Genomic DNA, 23,590 nt, shown 5'->3' with positions numbered 1-23,590 from the left:
AGGCTACCTTTTCCTTGATCTTTAATCCGTCCCCTTACCACCTAAGAATGCTTCCACGCTATACATAATCTTGAGCCAGTTTTCTTTCCAAAGTGGATGATTAGGTTACTGTCTGAAGCTCTGGCCATTTGGGAAAGGATCTCTTCACTACTGTCTGTCAACACCACCCCTGAGTGGGACTATCAAGTGGCCATGGTCAGGCTTCAATGTGATTTATGTACCGAGCCAACCCTTCTAGAAATCAGGCTCAGGTGTTCTCCTCCTCCATCAGCTAATCCTAAGGACCATAGGTGTGTGCTAACCAAAGGTCCTGGAGCAGCAGCAGTGAATGGCATGGGACACAGGGCCACTTGCTCAGATAGTTGATTTGTGCCCTTTAGCCCTTCTCACGGTCAGTTGCTGCTTGGCCAACTTGCTCTTATGACTTGGCGGGTCTGATAGAACCCAGCTCATGGTGGACATTTCTGACTGCATGACCACTTCTTGACCCAGTCAAGTCTTCTGTCTCTACCAAGGTCCAGTAACATTCAAGAACCTATTTTCCAAATAGTGCATAATTCTCTTACCCCAGAGCCCTAAGACTGTCACCTGTGAACTCCTGTTGGAAGTGCATAACCTTCATGGGGTGACTTTTCCCAGCACAAACACCTCCAGTGCAGTAGAATGTATCGGGGCATATGGCTAAAGCGGCAGGGCCATTTTATTGCATCCTGGACCTTCTGTGTAGCCCTTTCCTGTCCTCGGTGCTGCTCAAATCTGACAGCCTTTGATGTATATGTGCTGTCAAAGTGTCTCCAGATATGGATTAAGCTGTCTTTAAAACCTGAAGAGGCCACCCAGGCTTTGGAGAAAGCCAGAGGCCTACAGAATCATCCTCCACTGAGGAAATCAACAAGAATGTCCATCCGGGAAGAAGTAGGTTTGGTGGCTCATTGGTAAAGAATACGGCTGAAATGCAGGAGAAGCAGGTTTGGTCCCTGGGTCGGGAAGATCCCTGAAGAAGGAAATGACAACCCACTCCAGTATTCTTGCCCAGAGAATCCCGTGGACAGGGGAGCCTGGCGGGTACAGTTCATGGGGTTGCACAGAGTTGGACATGACTGAGTGACTCCGGGTTTGCACACCACCACAGATTTGCACACCTTGCTCATGCTAATAGAAGTTTGATTTGGAATAAGCCCCTGAGAATACTTTTCTTTGGCTATCACACTTTTTTTTTCTTCTTTTGGCTTATGTGTTTCAAGGATAGGATTGTTTGTCAGGTTATTTCTGTGTATTTAATATGTAAACATCTAATAATAGCAGGTGAATCACCGCTTTGATTTTCACTCTGTGGCACTGGAAGTACATGACTAAGGTTTCCTTTGTTTGAAATGTAGGTAAAATTAATGGACCCAGATGACTTAATGGGCAGTTCTGGGATTAAATGTTTATTCACATTAGAATAGCCTGTATATTTCACAAAAGCCTTGTGTGTAGCTTTTGCCCCTTCACAACTCTTCTCTGTTTTGGGACCATGTTTTTCTTCATCCTTCAAATCAGGATCAGGGGGAATGTTTACCCGTAATTATATAGCAAAATATAAATGTATTTTCAAAAAGTAGAATTTTTCAGTAGTCAAAACTGTGTAAATTACCAAGCACTTATTTTACTTATTTGGGGGATTAAAGGGAAGACAGAATATTCTTGACTTTCCCCCCCCATTCAGTTAATTTTCCCTCATTGATTCTACTCTTCCAAGCCTTATAGCAGAGTTGGAGACTACAAAGATAAATAAGACATAGTCCCTGACACAAATGAGTTCAGCAAATAGTAACCAGCATATTAGAAAATAATGGTAGGAATGTTGTTGTTGTTGTGCTTAAGTTGCTCAGTTGTGTCCGACTCTTTGCCACCCCATGGACTGTAGCCCACCAGGCTCCTCCATCCATGGAATTCTCCAGGCAAGAATACTGGAGTGGGTTGCCATGCCCTCCTCCAGGGAATCATCCCAACCCAGGGATCGAACCCAGGTCTCCCGCACTGCAGCCGGATTCTTTACCCTCTGAGCCATCAGGGAAGCCAGCTGCCATCTTATTAATTCAGTTTGTGCTAAGAGCTTTGCATGAATAATCTTATTTAATCTTGAATATATCTACTGTCCTTTGCCCACCCCACCCCCATACTTGTGCCCTGCTTTCTCTCACAACCAGTTTAGATCCCATGCTTTACCCTCAATTCCCTGAGTTTCCTTCTCTCTTCGCAGCGCTCATCTAGTGAAACCCTGGTGAAGTTCTGCAGGCTGCCTGCTGCAAGAATACAGTATCCAGCTGTATATGAGTAGAGGTATACCTCCTGGTCTCTCTTGGAATTTATGGCTGCTACCTGGGATGGGGGAGATCCTTAGCCCTGCCAGGGAATCATTCCGTATTTCTGTAGTCCCTTATTCTCCTAAAAACTGATTTTATCTCAGCTCCTCACCCCTCTTAACTTTCAGTACCTTCTCTCCCAGACTGTCTTGGCTGATGGCAGAGAAAACAGACGCAGTCAGAAGAGAACTGCTTTAAACTCCCTCCGTGAAATTTACCTAGCTGCCCGTCTCTGTGCCAGTGTACGCTAACCCTCTGGTTACTAGTGGAGGAACAGTCTTTGCTCTTGAGTAAGGGCATGCCCTCCATCTGAACACTAGATGTCACCTGTGCTGTCCCATTTCTCTCCTGCATCGTGAAGTGACCCCTTCTTTCTAAATCAGCCCCACTGATATTAAACCATGCTGGGCTATTTCCTTCATATTGGATGCCACTTACTCTACTAGTTACTTCTCTGTATCTTTGTCCCTGTTTCAAAACACCCCTTGAAAGTGTTGGTTATATTAGGGATTTCCCATTTACACTTTGATTTTTCTCTTGGAAATGCTCTAATCAGATTTTTTTTAAAGAATAGTCTTCGTTCTTTTTTTTTGGAGGGCTACATCAGGTCTCCACTGTGGCTCACAGGATCTTCACTGTGGCTAGCGGGCTCTCCAGGTGTGGTGCTCACTCAGTATTTGCAGACTTAGTTGCCCTGCAACATGCGGGATCTTAGTTCCCAGACCAGGAATCGAATAGCATCCTCTGCATTGGAAGGCAGATTCTTAGCTATTGGACCACTAGGGAAATCCTTCCAATCAGATTTCATCCCCACAGCTTCGTTAAGACTGCTCTGACACCACACACACGTACACACACACACATGCATACATAGTAGATGCACAGTAAATATTACCTGAGTAATTTACTACTTGCTCACACACACACACACACACACACGTAAAACACTGTAAGATGGGTATGAAGATACTCATTCTATAGGTGCTCTGGACAAGGCGCTTGGTGATTTCACGCACTGACGAATTCTCAGCTCCCCATGGTGCTTGACCTTTCAACAGCACGTGAACACTTCTTCTTTGAAATAATTTTTATTTCTTGACCTTCACAGCACTGTACTCTCATGGTGTCCAGGCTGTCTCATTGACTTCTGTCCCTGCTGGTTTTTCTGTTAGCCTCAGGATGCTCAGTTACCTCAGAGCTCCGTTTCTGCTCATGTCCTTGGCCAGCTCTTCCAGAGTCGTTACTTTAAATAATACTCAGAGGTTAACCGCTCCCAAATTTGTATCTCTGGCCTAACTCTTCCCTTCGATTTCTGATTTTGAATATCTACCTGCCTGCTCCACACCTCACTTGGGTGTTGAATAGGAATGTCCACAAACATATTCCTGACTTTCCCTACAATCCCATTTCTCCTACAATTTCCCCTTCATTTTCCAGTAGCTCAGGCCAATACATTTAGTACAATCTAATAGATGGGGAAACAGTGGAAACGGTGTCAGACTTTACTTTTTGGGGCTCCAAAATCACTGCAGATGATGATTGCAGCCATGAAATTAAAAGACGCTTACTCCCTGGAAGGAAAGTTATGACCAACCTAGATAGCATATTAAAAAGCAGAGACATTACTTTGCCAACAAAAGTCCATCTAGTCAAGGCTATGGTTTTTCCAGTGGTCATGTATGGATGTGAGAGTTGGACTGTGAAGAAAGCTGAGTGCTGAAAAATTGATGCTTTTGAACTGTGGAGTTGGAGAAGACTCTTGAGAGTCACTTGGACTGCAAGGAGATCCAACCAGTCCATTCTAAAGGAGATCAGTACTGGATGTTCATTGGAAGGACTGATGCTGAAGCTGAAACTCCAATACTTTGGCCACCTCATGCGAAGAGTTGACTCATTGGAAAAGACCCTGATGCTGGGAGGGACTGGGGGCAGGAGGAGAAGGGGATGACAGAGGATGAGATGACTGGATGGCATCACTGACTCGATGGACATGAGTTTGAGTAAACTCCAGGAGTTGGTGATGGACAGGGAGGCCTGGAGTGCTGAGGTTCACGGGGTCGCAAAGAGTCGGACACGACTGAGCGACTGAACTGAACTGAACTTGATTCCTCTTTTTCTCATACCCCAATCGAATCCATCAGCAAATGTTATTGGCTTTACCTTGAACTATATCTAATACCTGACCATTTGTCACTGCTTCCACTGTTACCATTTATTCTAAGAGACCAGACCACCATCTCACCTGACCTTCTGTGACCCCTGATGTGGAAAATTCCAGCCTGTCCTCAAGACACTGGAATGACTTTCACTTCCCCATCCGTATCTTATTCCCAGTGTACTTGCTACCATTTTAAACACTATGCTTTTTTAAAAAAACACTATATAATTTTTTATTCTTGATTTATCCCTTTCCTAGGATGGATGCTTCATTAGGGCATTTGTCTATTTTATTCAAATATTTGTATGCCTAGTGCCTGGAGACCCATAAATAAATACTAGTTGGTACTCAATAAATACTAGTTGAATGAATTAATAAATCATCACAAAAATACTATGTGGTAGGTCATAAGATACTCATTTAGAGATGAGGTAACTAAGACTCAAAAGGTTGAAATAATCTGCTGAAGATCATAGAAATAGGAACTGGATGACTTGGAATATGGACTGAGGTTCCTCTATTTCCAAGTCCAGATCTATAAGCAGTACAACTTCCTGGTTTCTAGTCTATAGTTTTCTTATGAACTCAGTATCAATTTTTAAAGAAGAAATTCTTTAAATTAACATAAGGCTTTTGATCTTTTCTTACGCTTTGATGGCAACTCATTTCAAAGTCACAGCTCTCTAATCACTGTTCAGGTACCAAATCTATTTTATAGTCATTCCTTGGCCCATGTATTGCCTTGGATTTAGCAAAATGATTCCTCACCATCTTGAATTCCGTTGCTCTGAAATCTAGAATCAGGAAACCCTAAGAAGGCTCAGAGGAACAAAAATAGATCTTCTTAAATGCCCTTTAAGGACATTTTAAGAACAGGACAGTCTAAGAGCTAAGAACAAGAAAGCTCTTCTTCCATCTATTTACTCTTTCTTCAGACACAATTTGAAACATTTTTACATTCACTCACCTAAGAATTATTGAGCAATTTCTGTGGGCAGGGCCCTATTTCACACACTCAGGACCCAGCAGTAAATAAAACACACACATTCCTTGCCCTCAGGGAGTTTACATTCTAGTGACAAGAAGGAAGATAATCATATATCATGTGGTCAAAAGTACTGTGAAGATAAATAAAGCATAGACAGGGACTAACAGGTAGCGCATGGTGTTCTCTTAAGGGCATAAAATAAACTCCCTGAGATCCAGGACATTATTATTATTATTTTTTTTAATTTATTTATTTGGCTACATCAGGTCTTAGTTGTGGCACAGGGGATCTCTTCATTGTGGCACACAGACTCTCCGGTCGTAGTGTGGGCTCCAGAGAACACAGGCTCAGCAGTGGTGCATGGGCTTACTACTCCACAGCACGTGGGGCCTTAGTTTCCAGACCAGGGATTGAACTGGTGACCCCTGCCTTGCACGGCAGACTCTTAACCACTGGGCCGCCAGGGAATACTTATCATCATCAGTATTATTATCATTCATATCTGTAGCACTAGATCCTAGGAAAATAAGTAGTATACACAGGATAAATGCTGAATATTGTGAGAATGAACGAATGCATAACCGTGAAGAAGAGAGCCCAGTTAGAAGGTAACTGCAGTAGTTCAGGTGGTAGCTGGTGGTGCCTACACATAGAGGGAAGCTTTGTAGATGGAGAGAAGAGATCATAGTGTGTACATATGTAATAAACCCAAGGCGATTTCCAACCTTAAGGTTGGATGTAAACTGCAAATTGAATTGTACTGAGGAAGAGAAGTCAAGGTATGAACAATGCCAATCAGGCTTTGGCCTGAGCAATAAGAATAAAGTAGCCTTGACTGAGGTGTCGAAATCTATGGATGTGCTAAGTTTGGTGTCCAAAATTAAGTTTCTTTGGGACCATAAATTAAGTCGCTCTGCATCTCCCTCTCATTCTCTCATAGTTTCCTGAGATACCCAAAGCCAAATACTGTTGTGTATCCAAGGAAAACCATTCAGAGTCATTCTGCTGTGGAAAAGAGCAAAAATCCATGCTGGTTCCACCCCTCACTCTCTTGGCCAGACACAGAGGCATCTTGTGTTGATCGCTGCCTTTCTTCTTACTCCTTGAATAAGAAGGGCACAGCCAACGACAGCTTTTCCTTTCAAACTCATCTCAGACACTTGATTTTGATTTAAAAAAGAGAAACATGATTGAAGGGGATGAAAGAGGGGAAAAAATAGGGTTTGTTGTACATTTCTGCTCATGGCAACAGCTTGAACTGATTAGATGGTTATTATGCATTCCTGTGCGTGGCTTTTCACAGCAGTCTGATCCAGAGAAACATCTCAAGTCCTTTTCTGCATGGCTTCTTGCAGGCAAACCTGACCTCAAGGAGATTAACCAAGCCTTGTAATTTGAAAGAACAGACGCACCCGAAATAATCAAGTGATCAAAAATATGGTATAAATAAATCTATTTAGTAGAGAGTGTTCTGGATTCTAATGACGGTAACAGAGGAGATAATTAGCATGCAAGAAAGGAAAAAAAAAAAACCTGACAAACCCGCTAACTTTAAAAAAAAAAAAAAAAGAAGGAAGGCAGTGGCATTTCTCTAGGATTGTAAATGTCCCCTATATATATATATATATATATACACACACATACATATATATATATATATATATATTTTTTTTTTTTTCTTCTTTTCCTAAGAAGAACTTCCAAGATCCCTTTAAACAAGTTTGGTGCAGTAAAATCAATGGGAAAGATTCAGACCTCTGCAGGGTTGCATAGTATATAGTTAATTCTCTTTTTACTCTGTTCTAAATATAATCCTGCTCATTTGCATGCCAATCCCCAGAATGCTTTGTAATTTCACAACTCTTAGCTAGTGGTCTCAGCACTTAAATGCTTTCAGAACAAAGCAAAATGTTTAGGGCGTGTCTTTGGCTTTAGTCTTTTTTTTCTTTTTTTTCCCCTGTGCTTTGCAAAGAGTATGGAGAGGTGACCTTTTCTTGGCATTCATCCTGCAAGCCAAAGGATCATAGAAATAAAGTGGAGAATGCTGTGGACTTTTCCTGTGAAGACTGCATTCAGTCTAGTTACCCATGAATAACCAGCCACTTGGATTAACTCACTTGAGTGAGTTTTAGGGGGGCTTGGCCTGCCCTTTAATTATGTGACCAGGCTGGTTCATTTTAGGTTTAGGGAAAGCCTAAGCCGGAGTATTCTGTACCCTCATTCTGTAGATGCTTTATGTAGCTTCTTTATTGCAAAGGAAGCCTTTAACTTAATGAAAAGATGTCCCAAAGTGTGGTTGGTGACCTGCCTTATAGAAATGTGAATTCAAGTTCCCTAACACAGACCTAATCATGCTCACTGATAATCTGCAGAATTTCTATGAGGAGGGGGCAGTTAGTATTCATAAGGGGGTGAAGTGGTCATAAAAGACTTGAGAGGGCGGCTTTATGATTTCTGCACAGCACGCCATTATTGTTGTTATTCAAATGGTGAATGGTGTATTTGGGTGTGTCTTTTTTTTTTTTTTTCCTGGAGAGTTTAGAAAGCTCCCCCCATCTGACCATCCCTCAGCCCCCAGCCTGTTTCCTCCAAACATGCCTTCCTTGGCCGTTTAATTGAAGCACATAGCAAAATAAGAATATATTCCAGCACCGAAAGGACGTGTCTTTTGCTTCTAATAGCACACTTACCTTTGTCTCTCAGCCCTGCCTAAAGTAAACTCGGGATTGTGACCAGCACACATCGGACCGCTCACAAAAACCACGGCTGCGCAGTAACTCGCCAGGGCTTTTGCCTTCTCACTACAGGTGTTTTCTGCTTCTTGCTCACGGAGCAGCGTTACTGCTGTTTCATCGATTCTGAGAGCCAGACAGTGGGATTCCTTTAAGGCACATTATTTCGAGAATTATGTTTACAATACAGAGAACGGCTGATGGTAGCCGACACGGAGTCCCCTCGCAACCCTCCGAGAGTGAGGGTTACTTCGCATTTTTTGATCCCCATTTTCATGGTCTCGGGATAGCAGCGGCTGGCCAGGCTGCGCGCAGTCGGCGCGGTTCTCGGCTTTCTAAGGGGATCGCGCCGGCTGTTTATACACTCGGTGACCAGCAGAGGCGGCGCCCGGCCTCCGTGGTAACAAAGGCGGCGGCTGCCGCATTCAGCCCGCAGGGTGGCGGAGGAGAGCGGGTGCCCGAAGAGAAGCGCGGAGCCGTCTCCTTTCTGAAACGAGGGTGGGGAAGGTGGGAAATCGGATCCGAGTCAGGTCGGAGGCGTGGGCTTGGCCCGCGGGGACGAGCGGGCGACGCGGGTGCTTCTCTGCCGACACTGGGGACTGCAGTATCCCCGCCCCGAACAGTCCCTCGCGCCCCCTGGTGGCGGTGGAGCAGGCTGACTGCTGCACTCGCAAGTCACCAGAAGAAAAAAAAAAAGGAAGAAAAAGAAAAAGTGGGTGAGGCAGATGCAAAGAGGAAAATCAATAGGGATAAGAGAGAAGAGGGAGGAGTCGCGGATCAGCCATTCTTGTCTCACGGGGTCCCAGCTGGTACCGCAAAAGAAAAAAAAAGAAAAAGCCCGGGCGTGAACGCGAGTGAGGAGGGTGTGTGTGTGTGTGTGTGTGTGTGTGTGTGTGTGTATGTGTGTGTGTGTGTGTGTGTGTGTGTGGAGCGGGAGGGAGGTCGGGGGTGAAAAGGGGGACCAGGGAGATTTACTATTGTCTCTGGCAGCCGCCGCGGGAGACCGGGAGGGGGGCGGAGGCGAGAGGAGGCGGCGGCCGCGGCCAGCGCACCATTCGCTCCACCTGATCTCGGGGCGCTGTGCGCTGAGGAAGGCGCGGGCGAGCAGGAGCAGAAGGAGGAGGGAGGCAGGCAGCTGCTGCAGCCACCGCCGCGCCACCATGTCCTACCAAGGCAAGAAGAACATCCCGCGCATCACGGTGAGTCGGACACCACTCCGGCTCGCTCGCTCGCTGGCTCGCTCCCGGCTGCTCTGCAGGGGCTTGGATCCCGCCGGCGTCCCCGGGCCAGTCCCCAGGGAGGGACCGGGACCCGGGGTCCGAGGGGGTGGAGAGTGGCGGTCAGTCCAGCCGGCGCGGCGGGGCGCCACCCAGACGGAGCGACCCTGGGGTTTGGGGAAAACCAAACAAAGAGGAAACCCAAATAGTGACAGTGGCGTGGAGAACTTTGGGTTGTTTATCTTCCTTGCCCACCGCTCGGTAGTTCCCGAATAACAGGCCCTCCGTCGACCCCCGCGCCACCGGGGTCGTCCCTGTGAGTTGCCCCAGGTGATTTTTTTTGTAGAAGGTTCCTTTTTGGCGGGGTGGAGCATGCATGGAGAAATGACACCTTTCCCCAGAGGTTTTGGGTAGCTCGACCGCGCCCCTCTCTGAGCTCCAGCCCCGAGGCTTTGATGGGGTGCCTGACCATCCGTCCTCACCTTGGCCACGGCTTGCTTGTATTAACACCAGTTCATATCTCGGTGCGTCATACTCGGGACTGGACAGCTAACGTGGCTGTAGTGAGAATAACCAACTTTTTTTGGCTCTTGATGCATTTGCATTTTTCCCTGTAATTTCTCCCCTTCACCCCAAGAAAAGGCTGAGTTTTTAGAGCACATTTTAGTTTGCGGTGGCAGGCGCTCTGTGCACGCCGCGTCCAACTGCCATTGTGTGCAGAGCCGAGCCCTGCAGCCCGCGGGTGTCAGACGCGCTGGGCGAGCCCCTAGGGCGGGGTGGAGCGGGGATGTGCCATTACCAGGTAGGGAAGCCTCATTTTCGCTGGCGTCCGGCAAGCTGCTCTCACGGCAAAAATACCGCGCCTGGGTCTGGGATTTCTCCAGAATGCGCTGAAATGACCCCCACCCCCACCCCTGGAAAGGACGCACGACAGGCTGGAATGGACAGTTTTTAAAAGGGCAAGACAAAAGCAACAGAAAACCCACTGACATTTGTTAGTTGAGCGGTTGTGCTTTGTCTGTAGCGAATGAGGTGTGTGTGTGTGTGTGTGTGTGTGTGTGTGTGTGTGTGTGTGTGTGTGTGGTGTGTAGTAGGGGAACGTGTGGCTACTCCATCTTTGCACGACAAACAAAGGAAGTGATGAGCTGGCCCCTGGGAGGCTCTGCAGCTGCCCTAGGGCAGTGATGTACCTGCTTCTGCAGTTCATCTGCCCCATCCACTAGGTTTTGCTGTGGGCACGAGTCTGTTTGCACTTGTTCCCGTTAGGCTTGGAACAACCTGATTGCTGTCCAGGACCTTCCCCTCTGCAGGCAGGAGGAAGCTCTTGTTGCTTTTTTGGCACTTTATTGTCAGGTGGTTTATTTCTCTTGCAGTATCCTACCTTTTCCACCTGGGCTTCACTGAACACACATGCGCCACACCCCTACCTGCTGTCCACCCGGTCCCAGGGGAGGAACACTCTCCGGGGATAGGGTTGGGATGGGTGGGGATTCTGTCCCCACGTAGAGGCACTGGGCTTAAACCCATCCTCCTTGACCACTGCCTGATAGCGTTGATTTCACATTATTATAAAAACATAGTCTTTTCTAATAATTCACAGTATTTTCTCGGTGCCAATTGGCTTTGCAAAAAACTGTGGTGATACTTTTTTTTAAAACTGATTGGGACAAAAGCACAATTTTTCTACTTATTTCCCTAACTCTGGAGAGATGAACCACTGCTCTCATGTGACAGCTAGGCTGTAAATATGCCACTTGCTGTGTATCCAGTGTGCACTTGCTGTTTCTGTTCGGGATAAGCGGAGAACAGATTATTTTTTCCTTCCCAGTCTGACCTCAGTGGTTCTAATTAGATTCAGCCTGTGCCCTGGTATTGAGGGCCACGCCCATTTGTCTAGGTATCACTTAAACCACCTTTAAGGAAAGATACGGACGTTTAGCCCGTAGGGTAATAGCCTTACAAGCCCCTGTAAATGTGTTGGTGCCCCAATCCCAGGGCCCGGTTTGCAGGGGGCTCCCTTTTGTTCCCGCTTGGGTGATCTTCCCTGGGGCGCATCCTTCATTTTCAGCGTGGCTTCCATCCTTTCTCTGCGCGTGGGGCGTGGCGCTGCATAGCAGCCTCCACGGCGAAACCCGGGCTGTGCCTACGGCAACTGAACGGCAATAGACGGCGGTTGTGAATTTCTTCGAGCCAGTCTGCCTTGCATTCATTGTTGAGAGGGATGTGGGGTGGGGAGAGGCAAAAGGGCAAGGCAGGAGGGGGCTTTTGATCTTTGGGGGAAGGAATCCATTTGTCGGTTTTTCTCATGCTTTGTGTTTGTATTTCTTAGAACACGGATTCTATTTTAGAAGAAAATGTTGTAATTCTTGTACTCTTGCCTGTCCAAAGAAGAGTATAGTTATCGACATACTACCAGAGGCTAACTAGGTATAGGTAAAAACATAAAAATATGGACTTAGGTCTATATATTCACAGAAAATATGATTAAAGATCTAAATATAACATATATCCCCTGCTGTCACCTCTAGTCCAAATTTTAAATGGTAAGATTGCGGAATTTGACTTAATTTCCTATCCTCTGTATTCCTTTCTGTGCAGACTGCCCCACCCAGTAGCTAAAATGTCCCTGTAATCTGAGGCTGATGGGGGCAGTCTTCCTTGCCGGGCACCTCTGTTATCACAGGCACCACCCTCTGCCACAGTTTGGGAGACATAGGCAGGTTTTGTCTGTTTGCTTGTTTTCGGTTTTTCCTTCCTTCTTGCTACCCTCCTGAGAGGAAAGCATTGCTACTACCCTGTGTTTATCGGTTTCCTGGAAGGGGTTATTTCTCTGTCTCTGGTATAATTGGCTGGAGCTTTCCCTGGGAGTAGCACCAGCCCCAGATCTCATTGTTCTTCTCAGGTCACCCTCCTGCGTGACCTGCATGTACTTATCCCAACACTAGCCCTTGCTTCTAAATGTCAGAGACAGCAGTTTGGGTGGTCCCGCCAGTCGGAGCAGGGACCTGGTATTGTCATCCACCTCTGTCTGTCTCACACAGTTCCTGGCATACAGATGCCTAATGAGAATCGGTTAAATCAATACATGAATTAAAAATTGCTCCTACCAAGAACAGCTCATACCGACTGAGTGTTTCTTTGGTTTCAGATTTTGTACCTTACATGCATTGTTTCATTTAATCCCTCAAATCAACACTGTCTGAGAGGTACTATCGTTATCTCTGTTGTATAGATTTTTTTTTTTTTCTCTGCCCAGGATCAGAGATATAACAAGTATTCTGGGCAGGACTCAAACCTCCACACCTGACTGAAATCAAAGTGCCTCACTGCCCCACTGGTCTTGGTGGCTCCACCCTGACCATCATTCTGAGAAGGTGACAATGGGGCAAATGGTTTAGATCCTATAACATGGTCTCTCTTATTTTTTACATTGAATAAATGTAAACTTGAGGGATGGTAGCTGACCGTCTCGACTCTACAGGTAGAAAGTTTGCTAGTTACACTCTGTTTTCTTCTGAGAGAGGCTACAACTTGAAGCTGGCAGTGAGAGTGGGTGGAGATCTAATGCTAAAGTTCCAGTGCTTTCCAGGTATTCTTTTATCGGGGTCTCTGCAAAAACCCACTTTTCAGTTAAGGAGATTGAGACCTAGAGAGAGGAAGTCAGTTTTCCAGAGTCACACACAGAGGATAGGAGGCAATGCTGGAAATCAAACACAGGTCTCCTCTGACCTCACAGCCTCAACTGCCTGCCTCACAAAGGCACCTGCAGTGGGAATTTTGAAAGATGTGGATTAAGAGCTCCAGAACTCCCTCTAGGAGACAAATCACCGAGAAGTGCCTTTTTGCAAATGCTAACTGGATTTCTGTAAATACGACCTTGCAGCTAATGCATTTCTGCTGCATTGGAGATTGGGGTGTATGTGTGTGACGTTTGAAAATTGCTGGAAGCTACATACTCTGTCTGTCTGGAGCATGACCTGGAAGGTTTGACCTCTAGGGTGTGTAGTCAGGGCCCTGTGATCTCATTTGAAAGGTGTCATTGTGAGTGTCATGGGAATTTTTTATTTGGGAGGGGAAGTGATGGAGCTTTGTGAACTGGAGGAACACCCAGATCTCTGCAGTGCTTGAGCTGGGGGCCTTAGGCTAGACTGCAACCTGGGGAAGAGGCCAGTGAAACCCCATCCCTGGATCTGTTTCTGCCTCTTGCTTCAGGAAGTGTCACTTTGGATTACTAGGAGATGCAAATATTAGGAGATGCAGGACAAGAGTTTGGGAGACCAAAAGAAGAGATGTCACCCAAAACAAGCTTGATCCGTGTAAGGTGTATTGGAAGGGAAGTTGCAGAGAAAAGACAGGAAAAATATCAAAGACTTAGAAATGGGAAGCATCTTAAATATCTGATCGTGAAAATCAAGCCCTGCCTGGGTTGTTCATGTGTTACTTTATTTTTTGGACAGGTTTGTGGTGACTCGCAGCCAGGATATTCTTCTTGCTCAAACACTAGTGAAATGCCTCAGGTGGATAAAGAGAGCTCTGACTATGAGCAGCTGTGACTGAGCCAGCTGGGCACTTTGGGGAATTCTGGAGAAATAGATTTTCTGAGGATTCAAGTCTATGTAGTTGAACTGTCAGTTTACAAATAAAAATCCTATCTTCTTATCTCACTGGGCTATTGAAAGGCTCAGATGAAGGAGTGACTGTGGACAATAGTCTCTGAACCCCAGATGTATTCAAGCTGGGAAACATTTATTTTAAAGTCTTAACTACTTTGGAATGGGGAAATTAAGAAAGGAAGATTGTATGACAAAACCCACTGAAATGTTGTGAAGTAATTAGCCTCCAACTAATTAAAAAATAAATAAATAAATAAAAATAAAGTATACAGATAACCAGCAAGGGAAAAAAAAAAAAAGAAAGGAAGATTGACAAAGGTCTAGCTTATTAAGAGACTACTTTAGGAATCAGTGTTTCAATAAACATTTTCAAAAACAAACGAAAATCAGCACAATGTTTGAAACAAAGTGTGTGTTCTGGTTTAGTTATGTTATGGTGTTTCTCAGAAATATGCTTACCTTTCATTTCTGACAAGCTACTCGAGGCTATTAGACTGCCTTTGGACTTTGATACAGAGATTCTCTGTTAACCTAAAGAAAGGGCATTTTCCTTATTTAGGATGAACTGTATTGCTTTCAGTCCTAATCGGCTTCTAGCCTACACTGACACAGGTTATGGATACCCTTTCTAGCAATTTCTTCACAACTCCCAGTTGAATGGCTTTTTCTCTGTCCTTTCTCCTTAATTAGGGAAAAAATAGGAGAGTTGAGAAGGAACTGAAAAAAGTCTTCATGTCCTAAAGGGCGCTCTCTTCTTTACCCATTGACATATTTCCTAGAACTGTTTGTCTGCTTATTATATTTGAAAAAAATTGCAAAATGCTTACAACAGTAGGAATGTCTCCCTAGGAGATAAATGTGCCTCTCTTTGATTAAATCACTGCTTGTAATCAGAAAAGAAGTGGAAATGTAAATATAAATAATGTAATGTAAACGTAAATATGCCATCCCCTCTAGGGACAAATGCTAATGGAAGGACTGGCCTCTCCCTGGTCACTCCCTCCTCAAGTCAGTGCTGTTTACCTTTTCTCACATTTTCTGTAGCTAGAGGGAAATAAATGAGAATGACCCTGGACAACCCAGAGAAAGAGGTTCCTCTGTTTTCAGACTCTTCTACTGTGAAATCCCCCTTTCATCAAATTCAGTATGTGTCTATTTTGTATATATTCATTGTGAAATAGATGATGATACATATGTAATACACCAAAAGATAGTTTGGTAGACCAGAATGAGCCCTTCAACTTGGCCTCTTCTTTGACCCTAGGCTGTACATGGTGTCTGGTACCAAAACTACTTCTCTGGGGGAACATTTCTCCTGTTAACTAGATTATAGGGGACTTACTGCTTGGACTAAGCCTAGTGGAGCTATTATATATTTATCATTACCACTTATTGAGAGCCTTAGCACAAGCGACATGGATTATCTCATTTGACTCGCAGCAGCTCCTCTAGCTCCAATGGGTAACCATCATTCTGTGTTCTGGATAGAGGCTCTGAGAGATGAAGTAACTTGACCAAAGTCACACAGCCACGAAAGCAAGAATCTGGGATTGATCCCTACAGGGATGAGTCAGTTCACAGGCAGGAGAGCAGTAATTCCGGATTCACAGATGACTGTCCCCACGGCCTTGCCACCAGCTAGCCACACCTGTTAGCTCACTAGTGGGGCCAGTGTTCACACAGTGGCAGGGCTGGGATGGTCAGGCCAAGAGCTCTCCTATCACCGTTGGAACAGCTGAGTCCCCCAGTAGTGACTCGTGCATTGCTCTGCCCGCTGTCTGAGTTAGCTTCTGGCTTCCCCCCAGGAGCATGTGTGAGTGTCGGGTGGAACCCATCTTGCGTAAGTACAGATCTGGGCCCAAGGTTCCTTCGCAATCTTTGTCCCTGTCCTCTTCCCAGACACAGAAGGCGCCAGGCTCTCTGTTCTCCTTCAGCAGGGCCCAGGAACGCAGCACACGCCCAGCACTCTAAGCCAGATGGGGAGCTCTGCCTAGGAATGGTCCGGGAACGTAGGGGACATCTGGAATTCAAGGGCACAGTTCTCTTGGCTAAGTTAGTCTTTTTTTCTGTGGAAGGGCTGGGAAGTGAGCTTTCAAAGATAAAATGAGATTTTAAGAGAGGGGTTCCTCTGGTGGGTAGAGCAGAGGAACCCTCTTGTTTGATGACGCAGGAAAAGGCAGGAAGCCCCTGATGGAGTGTTGGCACTTTGTGGTTCAGGCTGCCCTTACCTCTGACTTCTCTGTGACTCTGGGAGAACCTTACTATCCCTCTCAGACTCCGCATCAGTCAGATGAGGGCATCGAACTAGATGGTCCTTGAGTCCCTGCCAGTGCCAATGACCCTGTGAGCCTTTATTTCGTCTTCTGTTTTCTCCTGAGATTATGGTCAGCCGTCTATGCTGTGTTCTAAATTGGAAGAGAGGAGCTCTGATCCCTCCCCGGAAGGGAAGAGAAAGCAGCGAGAAAGTGAATGAGGGCAGTAGTCGTTGGCTTAAATTTAGTGGGAGCAGCCAACGTCTGTGTTGGATAGAAGGGTCTTTGGTTGCTTTTTCTCCTTAAAACCTTAGCCTGTTTCTCATTCAGGGAGGGAACTTGGTTAATAGACTCTGTGCAAGAGAGCAATGGAATGACGATGACTGATAGGTCCTTTCCTTAGCAGATCTTTAGTATTCATTCCAGTGAGTATTATTAAAATGATGCCATGATTCATTTGCTGGCATGTCTGGTGTCTCTTCTGGATAAGGCTGCCATTGATAAAGGCACAAAGGCGCCAGTTGCCCCAAAACTAGACTGGTCAGATAAACAAGCAAGCCAACGGGGAACAGCTCCGAGTCTATAGATGCTCTGCAAGCTCTTTTCACTTGCTCCTGCCAGTATCTGAAATGCGGTGGCTCCCGTCCAATGGAAATAGCCTCCCGCCCAACGGCCAAATAATGTCGTGGATGCTCCTTCAGGTAGGGGTGGGTTTTAGTTTCATTGTCACTGAATTTCTATCACTTTTCCTTTGGCTGGCGCATTTTAAGCCCTCTGTCAACATTTACTGAATGAATGGGTGCATTTATTTAACATTTACTTTGCAGGAATAATGTCAAGTGAGCAGATGATCAGAACATGTGTACATTTGTGCTTCTACATCATCTTCTCTTTCACTGACAACTTTGTAGAATATTAACTTTTATTTATCTATTGGCTGCATCGGCACGTGGGATCTTTGTTGCATTAGAGATCTTTTTTGTTGCAGTGCACGGGCTTCTCTCTAGTTGTGGTTTGTGGGCTTAGTTGCCCTGAGGCATGTAGGATCTTAGTTCAGTAACCAGGGATTGAATCTGCAACCTTTGCATTGGAAGGTGGATCCTTAACCACTGGACCACCAGGGAAGTCCCTTTTCACTTCCTTATATTTCTGTTATTAGCTTTTATTCTAAAATTCATTTTTGGTTTGAGGGGTGGGGACAGCTAAAACACATTTTCCTGAGCTTATCTCTGGCTGTAAGTCATGCAATCGATAGTCCCAATGATCTAAGTGTAACTATAATCATTAGATCCTTTAAAGGGGAGCATCTATAAGGGAAGGTAGAAGGGGAGAATTAAAGTATATTCATATAATCTAAAATACTGCATTTGAAGTACCATGTGTATAAAGATGTGTCATATATAGTTAATCAGGTATGATAATACCTTTTCCTCTTTTGAATGAATATTTTGCCGATGATCATCTCTGCCTGGCAATGTGATGCTTGTCACAGGAGCATCTGACAATAATAAGAATTATTTTTTTTTTTTTATTTATCCTGTATTATGGCTTCCCTGGTGGCTCAGTGGTAGACTCTGCCTCTTATGTAGGTGCCACGGATTGGATCCCTGGGTTGGGAAAATCTGGAGAATGAAAAGGCAACCCGCAACCCGCTCCAGTATTCTTGCCTGGGAAATGTCCATGGGATAGCAAGGGTCGGACATACCTTAGTGAGAAAACCAATGTCACCATATTCTGTATTAAGTGCTTTTTATTCCTTATCTCAGGCAATCCTCAAAACCACTCAGTTAGGTAGATGGCTTTCCAACAAGGTCTTCCCATTTTATTGTTGAGGAAACTTCGAGAGGTCAGGCAATTGGCCTAAGATCACAGAAGCCTTTCAGTGGTGGAACCAAAATTCCTACTGACTTCAGAACCACATTCTCAACCCCATTCTACAGCGCTGCCTTAAATTCTGCCTTCTTTTATCTTCTTGTGCCTATGGGGTCATGACACATCTGTCCAAATCGGAGTGAGTTACTGCAGGCGTGGGTAAGTCCTTCTCCACACCTCCTTCCTGAGGGGCAGGTTATGAGAGATCGGAAGCACAGTGGGTCCCCTTCTCTGTGTGGGTTTGGACGCCGGAGCCCTGACTGGTTCCGTAAGCTCCCCAGCCTTCCCTCGGAGCAGCCTGGCTTCCAGGCTTGTTAGGAGCAGCTCCTCACGGTTGTGCTTAAACACAGCCGGCTTTCCAGGGAGGTGCCCACCACGCTCAGCACTCAGGGCTGTTGTGCATTGAATTAGCAAAGGATACCCATGAGGGGGCTCTTCTTCACGTGGACTTGAATGCCTCTTTCTCCTTCTGTGTCCCATGCCGCTGCCCCCCGCCTCCCCAGCTTCTTTAATAAATCCTAAGCAAGAGCCCGCTAAAGTGTTGACTTAGTGGGGCTCTGTAAAACTCAGGGAATCAGAAGATCCTAAGAAAATTTTTCAGTCTAGTCTCCCCTTCCAGGTGAGGAAACTAAAACCTCAATTTGAGACTGAATTAGAGCTTTTTCTACTCTCTGGTTTACTGTAGGACACTGAAATTTTACAAAACGAGTAGGTTTTTTCCCCCAATTATGAAAAAAAAAACAAAAAACCATGATGTTCATAGAAAGCTTTACCAAAAAAAAAATGAAGACGATAAAAATAAGTGAAATTATAGAGTATACCCATTTAAAGTGTTTTCTTTATACTGTATATACTGTTTATTAAAATAGCACGGCATCTTATTCATCCTATTTTATGTACTACTTTTCATTCTACAATGTATTATGACATGACATCTTTCTGTGTTTTAAATATTCTTTCACACCATAATTTTATTCTTTTTTAAAATCGAAGTATAGTTGAGTTATAATGTGTTAATGTGTTAATTTCTGCCGTACAGGAAAGTGATTCAGTTATACATATATGTGTGTGTATATATATATATATATTCTTTTTGTATTCTTTTCCGATATAGTTGATCACTGGTTGCTGAATATAATTCCCTGCACTGTACAGTAGGACCTTGTTGTTAATCCATCCTATATATAGTAGTTTGCATCTGCTAATCCCAAACTCCTAATCTCTCCTTCCCCCCACTTCCCCTCCCTGTCCGCTGTGTTAGCCACAAGTCTGTTCTCTATGTCTGTGAGTCTGTTCCTGTTTGTAAATAGGTTCGTTTGTGTCATATTTTAGATTCCACATATAAGCATATTGTATTTGTCTTCTTCTGACTTACTTCACTTAATATGGTAATCTCTTAAGTCCATCCATGGTGCTGCAGATGGCATAATTTCACTGTTTGTATGGATGAGTAGTATTTCGTTGTATGTATGTACCACATCTTCCATATCCATTCATCTGCCAGCGGACATTTAGGTTGCTTCCATGTCTTGGTTATTGTGATTAGTGCTGCTTTGAACATTGGGGGTGCGTGTATCTTATTGAATTAGTTTTGTTCAAATATATGCCTGAGAATGGGATTGCTTGATCACATGGCAACTCTGTTTTTACATAACAATTTCAAATACCTACATATCATTCTCAGTGCTTCAGTCAATTCCGTTTTGTTTGAATTTTCTATTATTTCTGAGACCTTGTATTCAGCAGCAAAAAATGAAATGGGTTGTGTTTTCAGTTGCTGTTTTTTAGCTGAAGTTGAAAGTTACCCCATGCTAAGTTGGGTACCTTGCCCACAGTTGCTCAGCTTGTGTTAGATTCTGACTTGAGTCCCAGTATCTTTGATGTTAGTCTTATAGTCTTGTCGTCACTCTACTTGATCCAGCAGTTTTGCTTTTTTCAGGGGGAAAACTCTGCTGTCCCTCTCTGTTTTCTCCCGCTCTCCCCATGAGCACATGTTTGTTCCTTCACCACCACCCGTGCTTACCTCCCTGCCTTGCTGAGGCTGCTGACATCTGTAGAGATATACCGTGTCTCAGGACCGAAAGCTACGCAGCTGGAGAGGAAATATGCCTGTTTGCCTTTCCCCTCCTCCTTAATGGCTTAACCTATAAGCTTGGAAGCTGGTTTTAATTTTACATTTTCTGTGTATATGTGTGTTTGTTTTTTAAAAATTTCCCCCCTTAATTCTTTCAAGGAGAACTTTACTTGAAATTATACTCTCTTTTCCCCCCAAGCCAATCTGTGTCCCATATCTTGATGCGATTACTTTGTTTGGGGAGATTGATAAATTCAGAGTGGAGTTTCTGGTTTATCCAACTAAGTTGGTTTAAATTATGGCCTTAGAAAGGGCTCGAAGCAACCTAAAACATTTTAGAACAGTTGATGTAATCCTCTTCTGCTTCTAGAAAAATCCATCCTAGGTTTATTCCACAAAGAAGGTATGTTTTTGTTTTGTTGTGTTGTCATTCCAGTTATTTCATTGCATGCTCTATCTCAGATTCTTTGCTGTGAGAAATCAACTTAACTTTGCTTGGTAAAGGCCAGGAAGAGAAATAAGAGATGCATCATTCCAACCCTCTTATTTTAAGGATTGAGAAAATGTGGACTAAAGAGGGACGATAACTTGCCAGAGGTCATGCAGAGATATAGTTTTTGAAAACATGAGGCAAAGGACTCATTTCCTTTGCTCTGGTTCAGTGCTTATCTCACAATTTTTTTTCAGGGGTAAAGTGTGAAGGGTGTGTTATGAGCAGATTTGTATCCACTTGAAATTCATGTGTTTAAGTTCTTACCCCCTAGTACCTCAAAATGTAACTGTGTTTGGAGATAGGGTCTTTAAAAGAATAGTTAAGTGAAATGAATTCGTCAGAGTGGGCTCTGATCTGGTGTGATGGGTGTCTTACAAGAACAGATTAGGACATGGACACCCAGAGAAGGACACAGGGAGGAGAAACTGGGCAAGCCAAGGAGGGTGGCCTCAGAAGGAACTAACTCTCCTGACACCTTGACGTTGGACTTGGAGCCTGCAGAACTGTGAGAAAATAAATGTGTATTGTTTAAGGCAACCAGTCTGTGGCAGTTTGTCGTGGCAGCAGCAAACTAATATGGAGGGAAGGTAAGAACAATGACATTTAAAATACAAAATTTCAAAAAAAAAATTCAAAATTTCAGATTTGTAAAGCTCATAGTGAACAGGAAAGGGAAACCCAGGTAATTAGTATTTTAAAGAAATAATGCCATGCCAAAGTCTGTACTAACTTGATTTTCAATCACAATTTTATATACAGCATCTCGTTTCATGCTATAACATACCTAAAGTATAGTTACTACTAGCTCCACCTTATAGATGAGGAAACTGAGGCTCAGACATTTAACTTATCTAAAGGTATGTATTTATTAACTAACTGGTGAAGTTTCGTCCAAATTTATCTCCTTGCCTGACTTTAAATCCTTCATCCATTATACTGAAGTTGACCTGAGCTATTTAGTAACCATTGTTAGGAAGTTGTTTAAAGATAGGAAGGGAAAAATTTCAGTCAGCTGGAATCCACTTGACTGATTGATCAGGAAATATTTGGCCATTGATTTTAGGATAAAAATGGAGATCAGGGAAATTTTAAGATAACATATTTGAGTATCACTGCACTCTTCCCCGTGGGTTCACATGTCAAAATGAAACCACATTCTCCACACAATGAAAAATTCATGTTCACAGTGATGGACCCTAGGCCCTAAAGAAATCTGACCCATCAGAAGAGAATCAGTTACCCATGCTGGGTCACGTTTGCTAAGGCAGGAAACCAGACCCATACATACATCTATAACACGAGGAGGCATGGAAACAGTCTGTGCCAGAATTTTACCACTGCATATTTTTTTTTTATTTTATTTTTATTATTTACTTACTGATTTTGGTATGGCACTTAGGGTCCTAGCTCCCCAGCCAGGAATCAAACCCGCATCCCCTGCAGTGGAAGTGTGGAGTCTTAACCTCTGGTCTGCCAGGTCTTATTGCTGAAAAGAGACCTGATAAATGTGTAATCAACCTAAAAATCAAATGAACTTGAGCTGCTGGTAAAATCACTTGTTAGGATATGGGAAATAGAAGGTGCTTTAACTACTGAACGTTGACAACTCTCTTGCAGCAGTGTCCTCCCTGTTTTAAGGTAGTGTGGTCTATCGTTCTTAAACATATGGGTTAAACTTACTTTCATGTCCCCCTGGTAAATCACATGGGTTAAGAATCTGTCTGCAATGTGGGAGACCTGGGTTTGATCCCTGACTGAGAAGACCCCCTGGAGAAGGGAATGACAACCCACTCCAGTATTCTTGCCTGGAGAATCCCACGGATAGAGGAGCCTGGCTGGCAGGCTATAGTCCATGGGGTCGCAGACGGTTGGACATGAGCGACTAACACTTTCAAACTTACATGGACTTTATCAGTAAGATGATATAAGCAAGTTGAGAGGTGTCTGGGCTTTGCTTACAGCAGATCCTGGGGATAAGGCCCGGTCCAGCAATATACCCACTGTGTAACTTATTGGGCTCTATCTTTCGAAGAGACTCTGAATCCAGCCACTTTTCCCCGTTTTTTCATCCCTGCCACCACCACCTTGCTAGAGCTTCCATCACCTTACTGCAGGACCCTCCACTGGTCTCAGTGTCCCCGCGTTGCTAGCCATCGGGTCATTTCTTCATGCATGAGCGAAGTGATCCTTTAAACTGTAAATCAGATCAAGTCACTCCCCAGGTCAAAAATTTGTTTCGGAGACTTCCCTGGTGGTCCAGTGGTGAAGAACTTGACTTCCAGTGCAGGGGACATGGGTTTGATTCCTGGTCAGGGAATTAAGATCCCCTGTGCCTCAGGGCAACTAAACCCACGTAATGCAGTGAAGACCCAACATAGCCAAAACAAACTCTGTTGCACTTGGAATAGCACCCAGACAACGGCGCTCAAGGTTTCACGTGGCCTGGCCCCTACCTTTTCCCTGCTCCAGGGTCTTGGCATCAGCCATCCTCCCTTCTCTCTCTCTCTCTCTCTCTCTCTCACCTAACGTGTGCAGCTCAGAGCTCCTGCACTCTCTGCACCCTTGGAGAGGGGAGTAGTCTTTTCTAGGAGTATTTGTGAAGCTCAGTTCCGCAGACAGCTTCTTAGATGTGCCTTTTCTTGAAAACCTAGTAAGAAGCAGTCTCAGACCATTCCAAGCCTCCACCACCCCCTCACCTTTCTAAATGTCACTTATCACTGTTGAAATTACACTACTTAGTTAGTAGCTGACTTAATCTTTGCTGTTTCAACTGCTACAGTTGTCATGTCAGGGATTTAATTTTGGTCACTCGTGTGTCCTTAGTACTGTGAATAGGAGGCCTT

The 23,590-nt window shown here is 44.5% G+C and overlaps 1 protein-coding gene across 2 annotated transcripts in view; it reads left to right on the top strand.

Moving 5' to 3' along the window:
* DPYSL3 (dihydropyrimidinase like 3) overlaps positions 1-23,590 on the top strand; it is a 117,235-nt gene that overhangs the window by 41,788 nt on the left and 51,857 nt on the right. Inside the window, exon 1 of one of the 2 annotated variants that reach the window (XM_061151662.1) lies at positions 9,201-9,425. The exons of the other annotated variant lie outside the window; for it this stretch is intronic. Coding sequence (XP_061007645.1) covers positions 9,387-9,425 — 39 coding nt within the window. The 5' untranslated portion in view covers positions 9,201-9,386. Of the gene's footprint in view, positions 1-9,200; positions 9,426-23,590 lie in introns of those variants that run through there. 2 annotated transcript variants of the gene reach the window in all.

This window comes from Dama dama, chromosome 9 (assembly GCF_033118175.1).
Source record: "Dama dama isolate Ldn47 chromosome 9, ASM3311817v1, whole genome shotgun sequence".
In the NCBI taxonomy this organism is placed as follows: Eukaryota; Metazoa; Chordata; class Mammalia; order Artiodactyla; family Cervidae; genus Dama; species Dama dama.
This window is presented reverse-complemented; position numbering and strand designations above follow the sequence as displayed.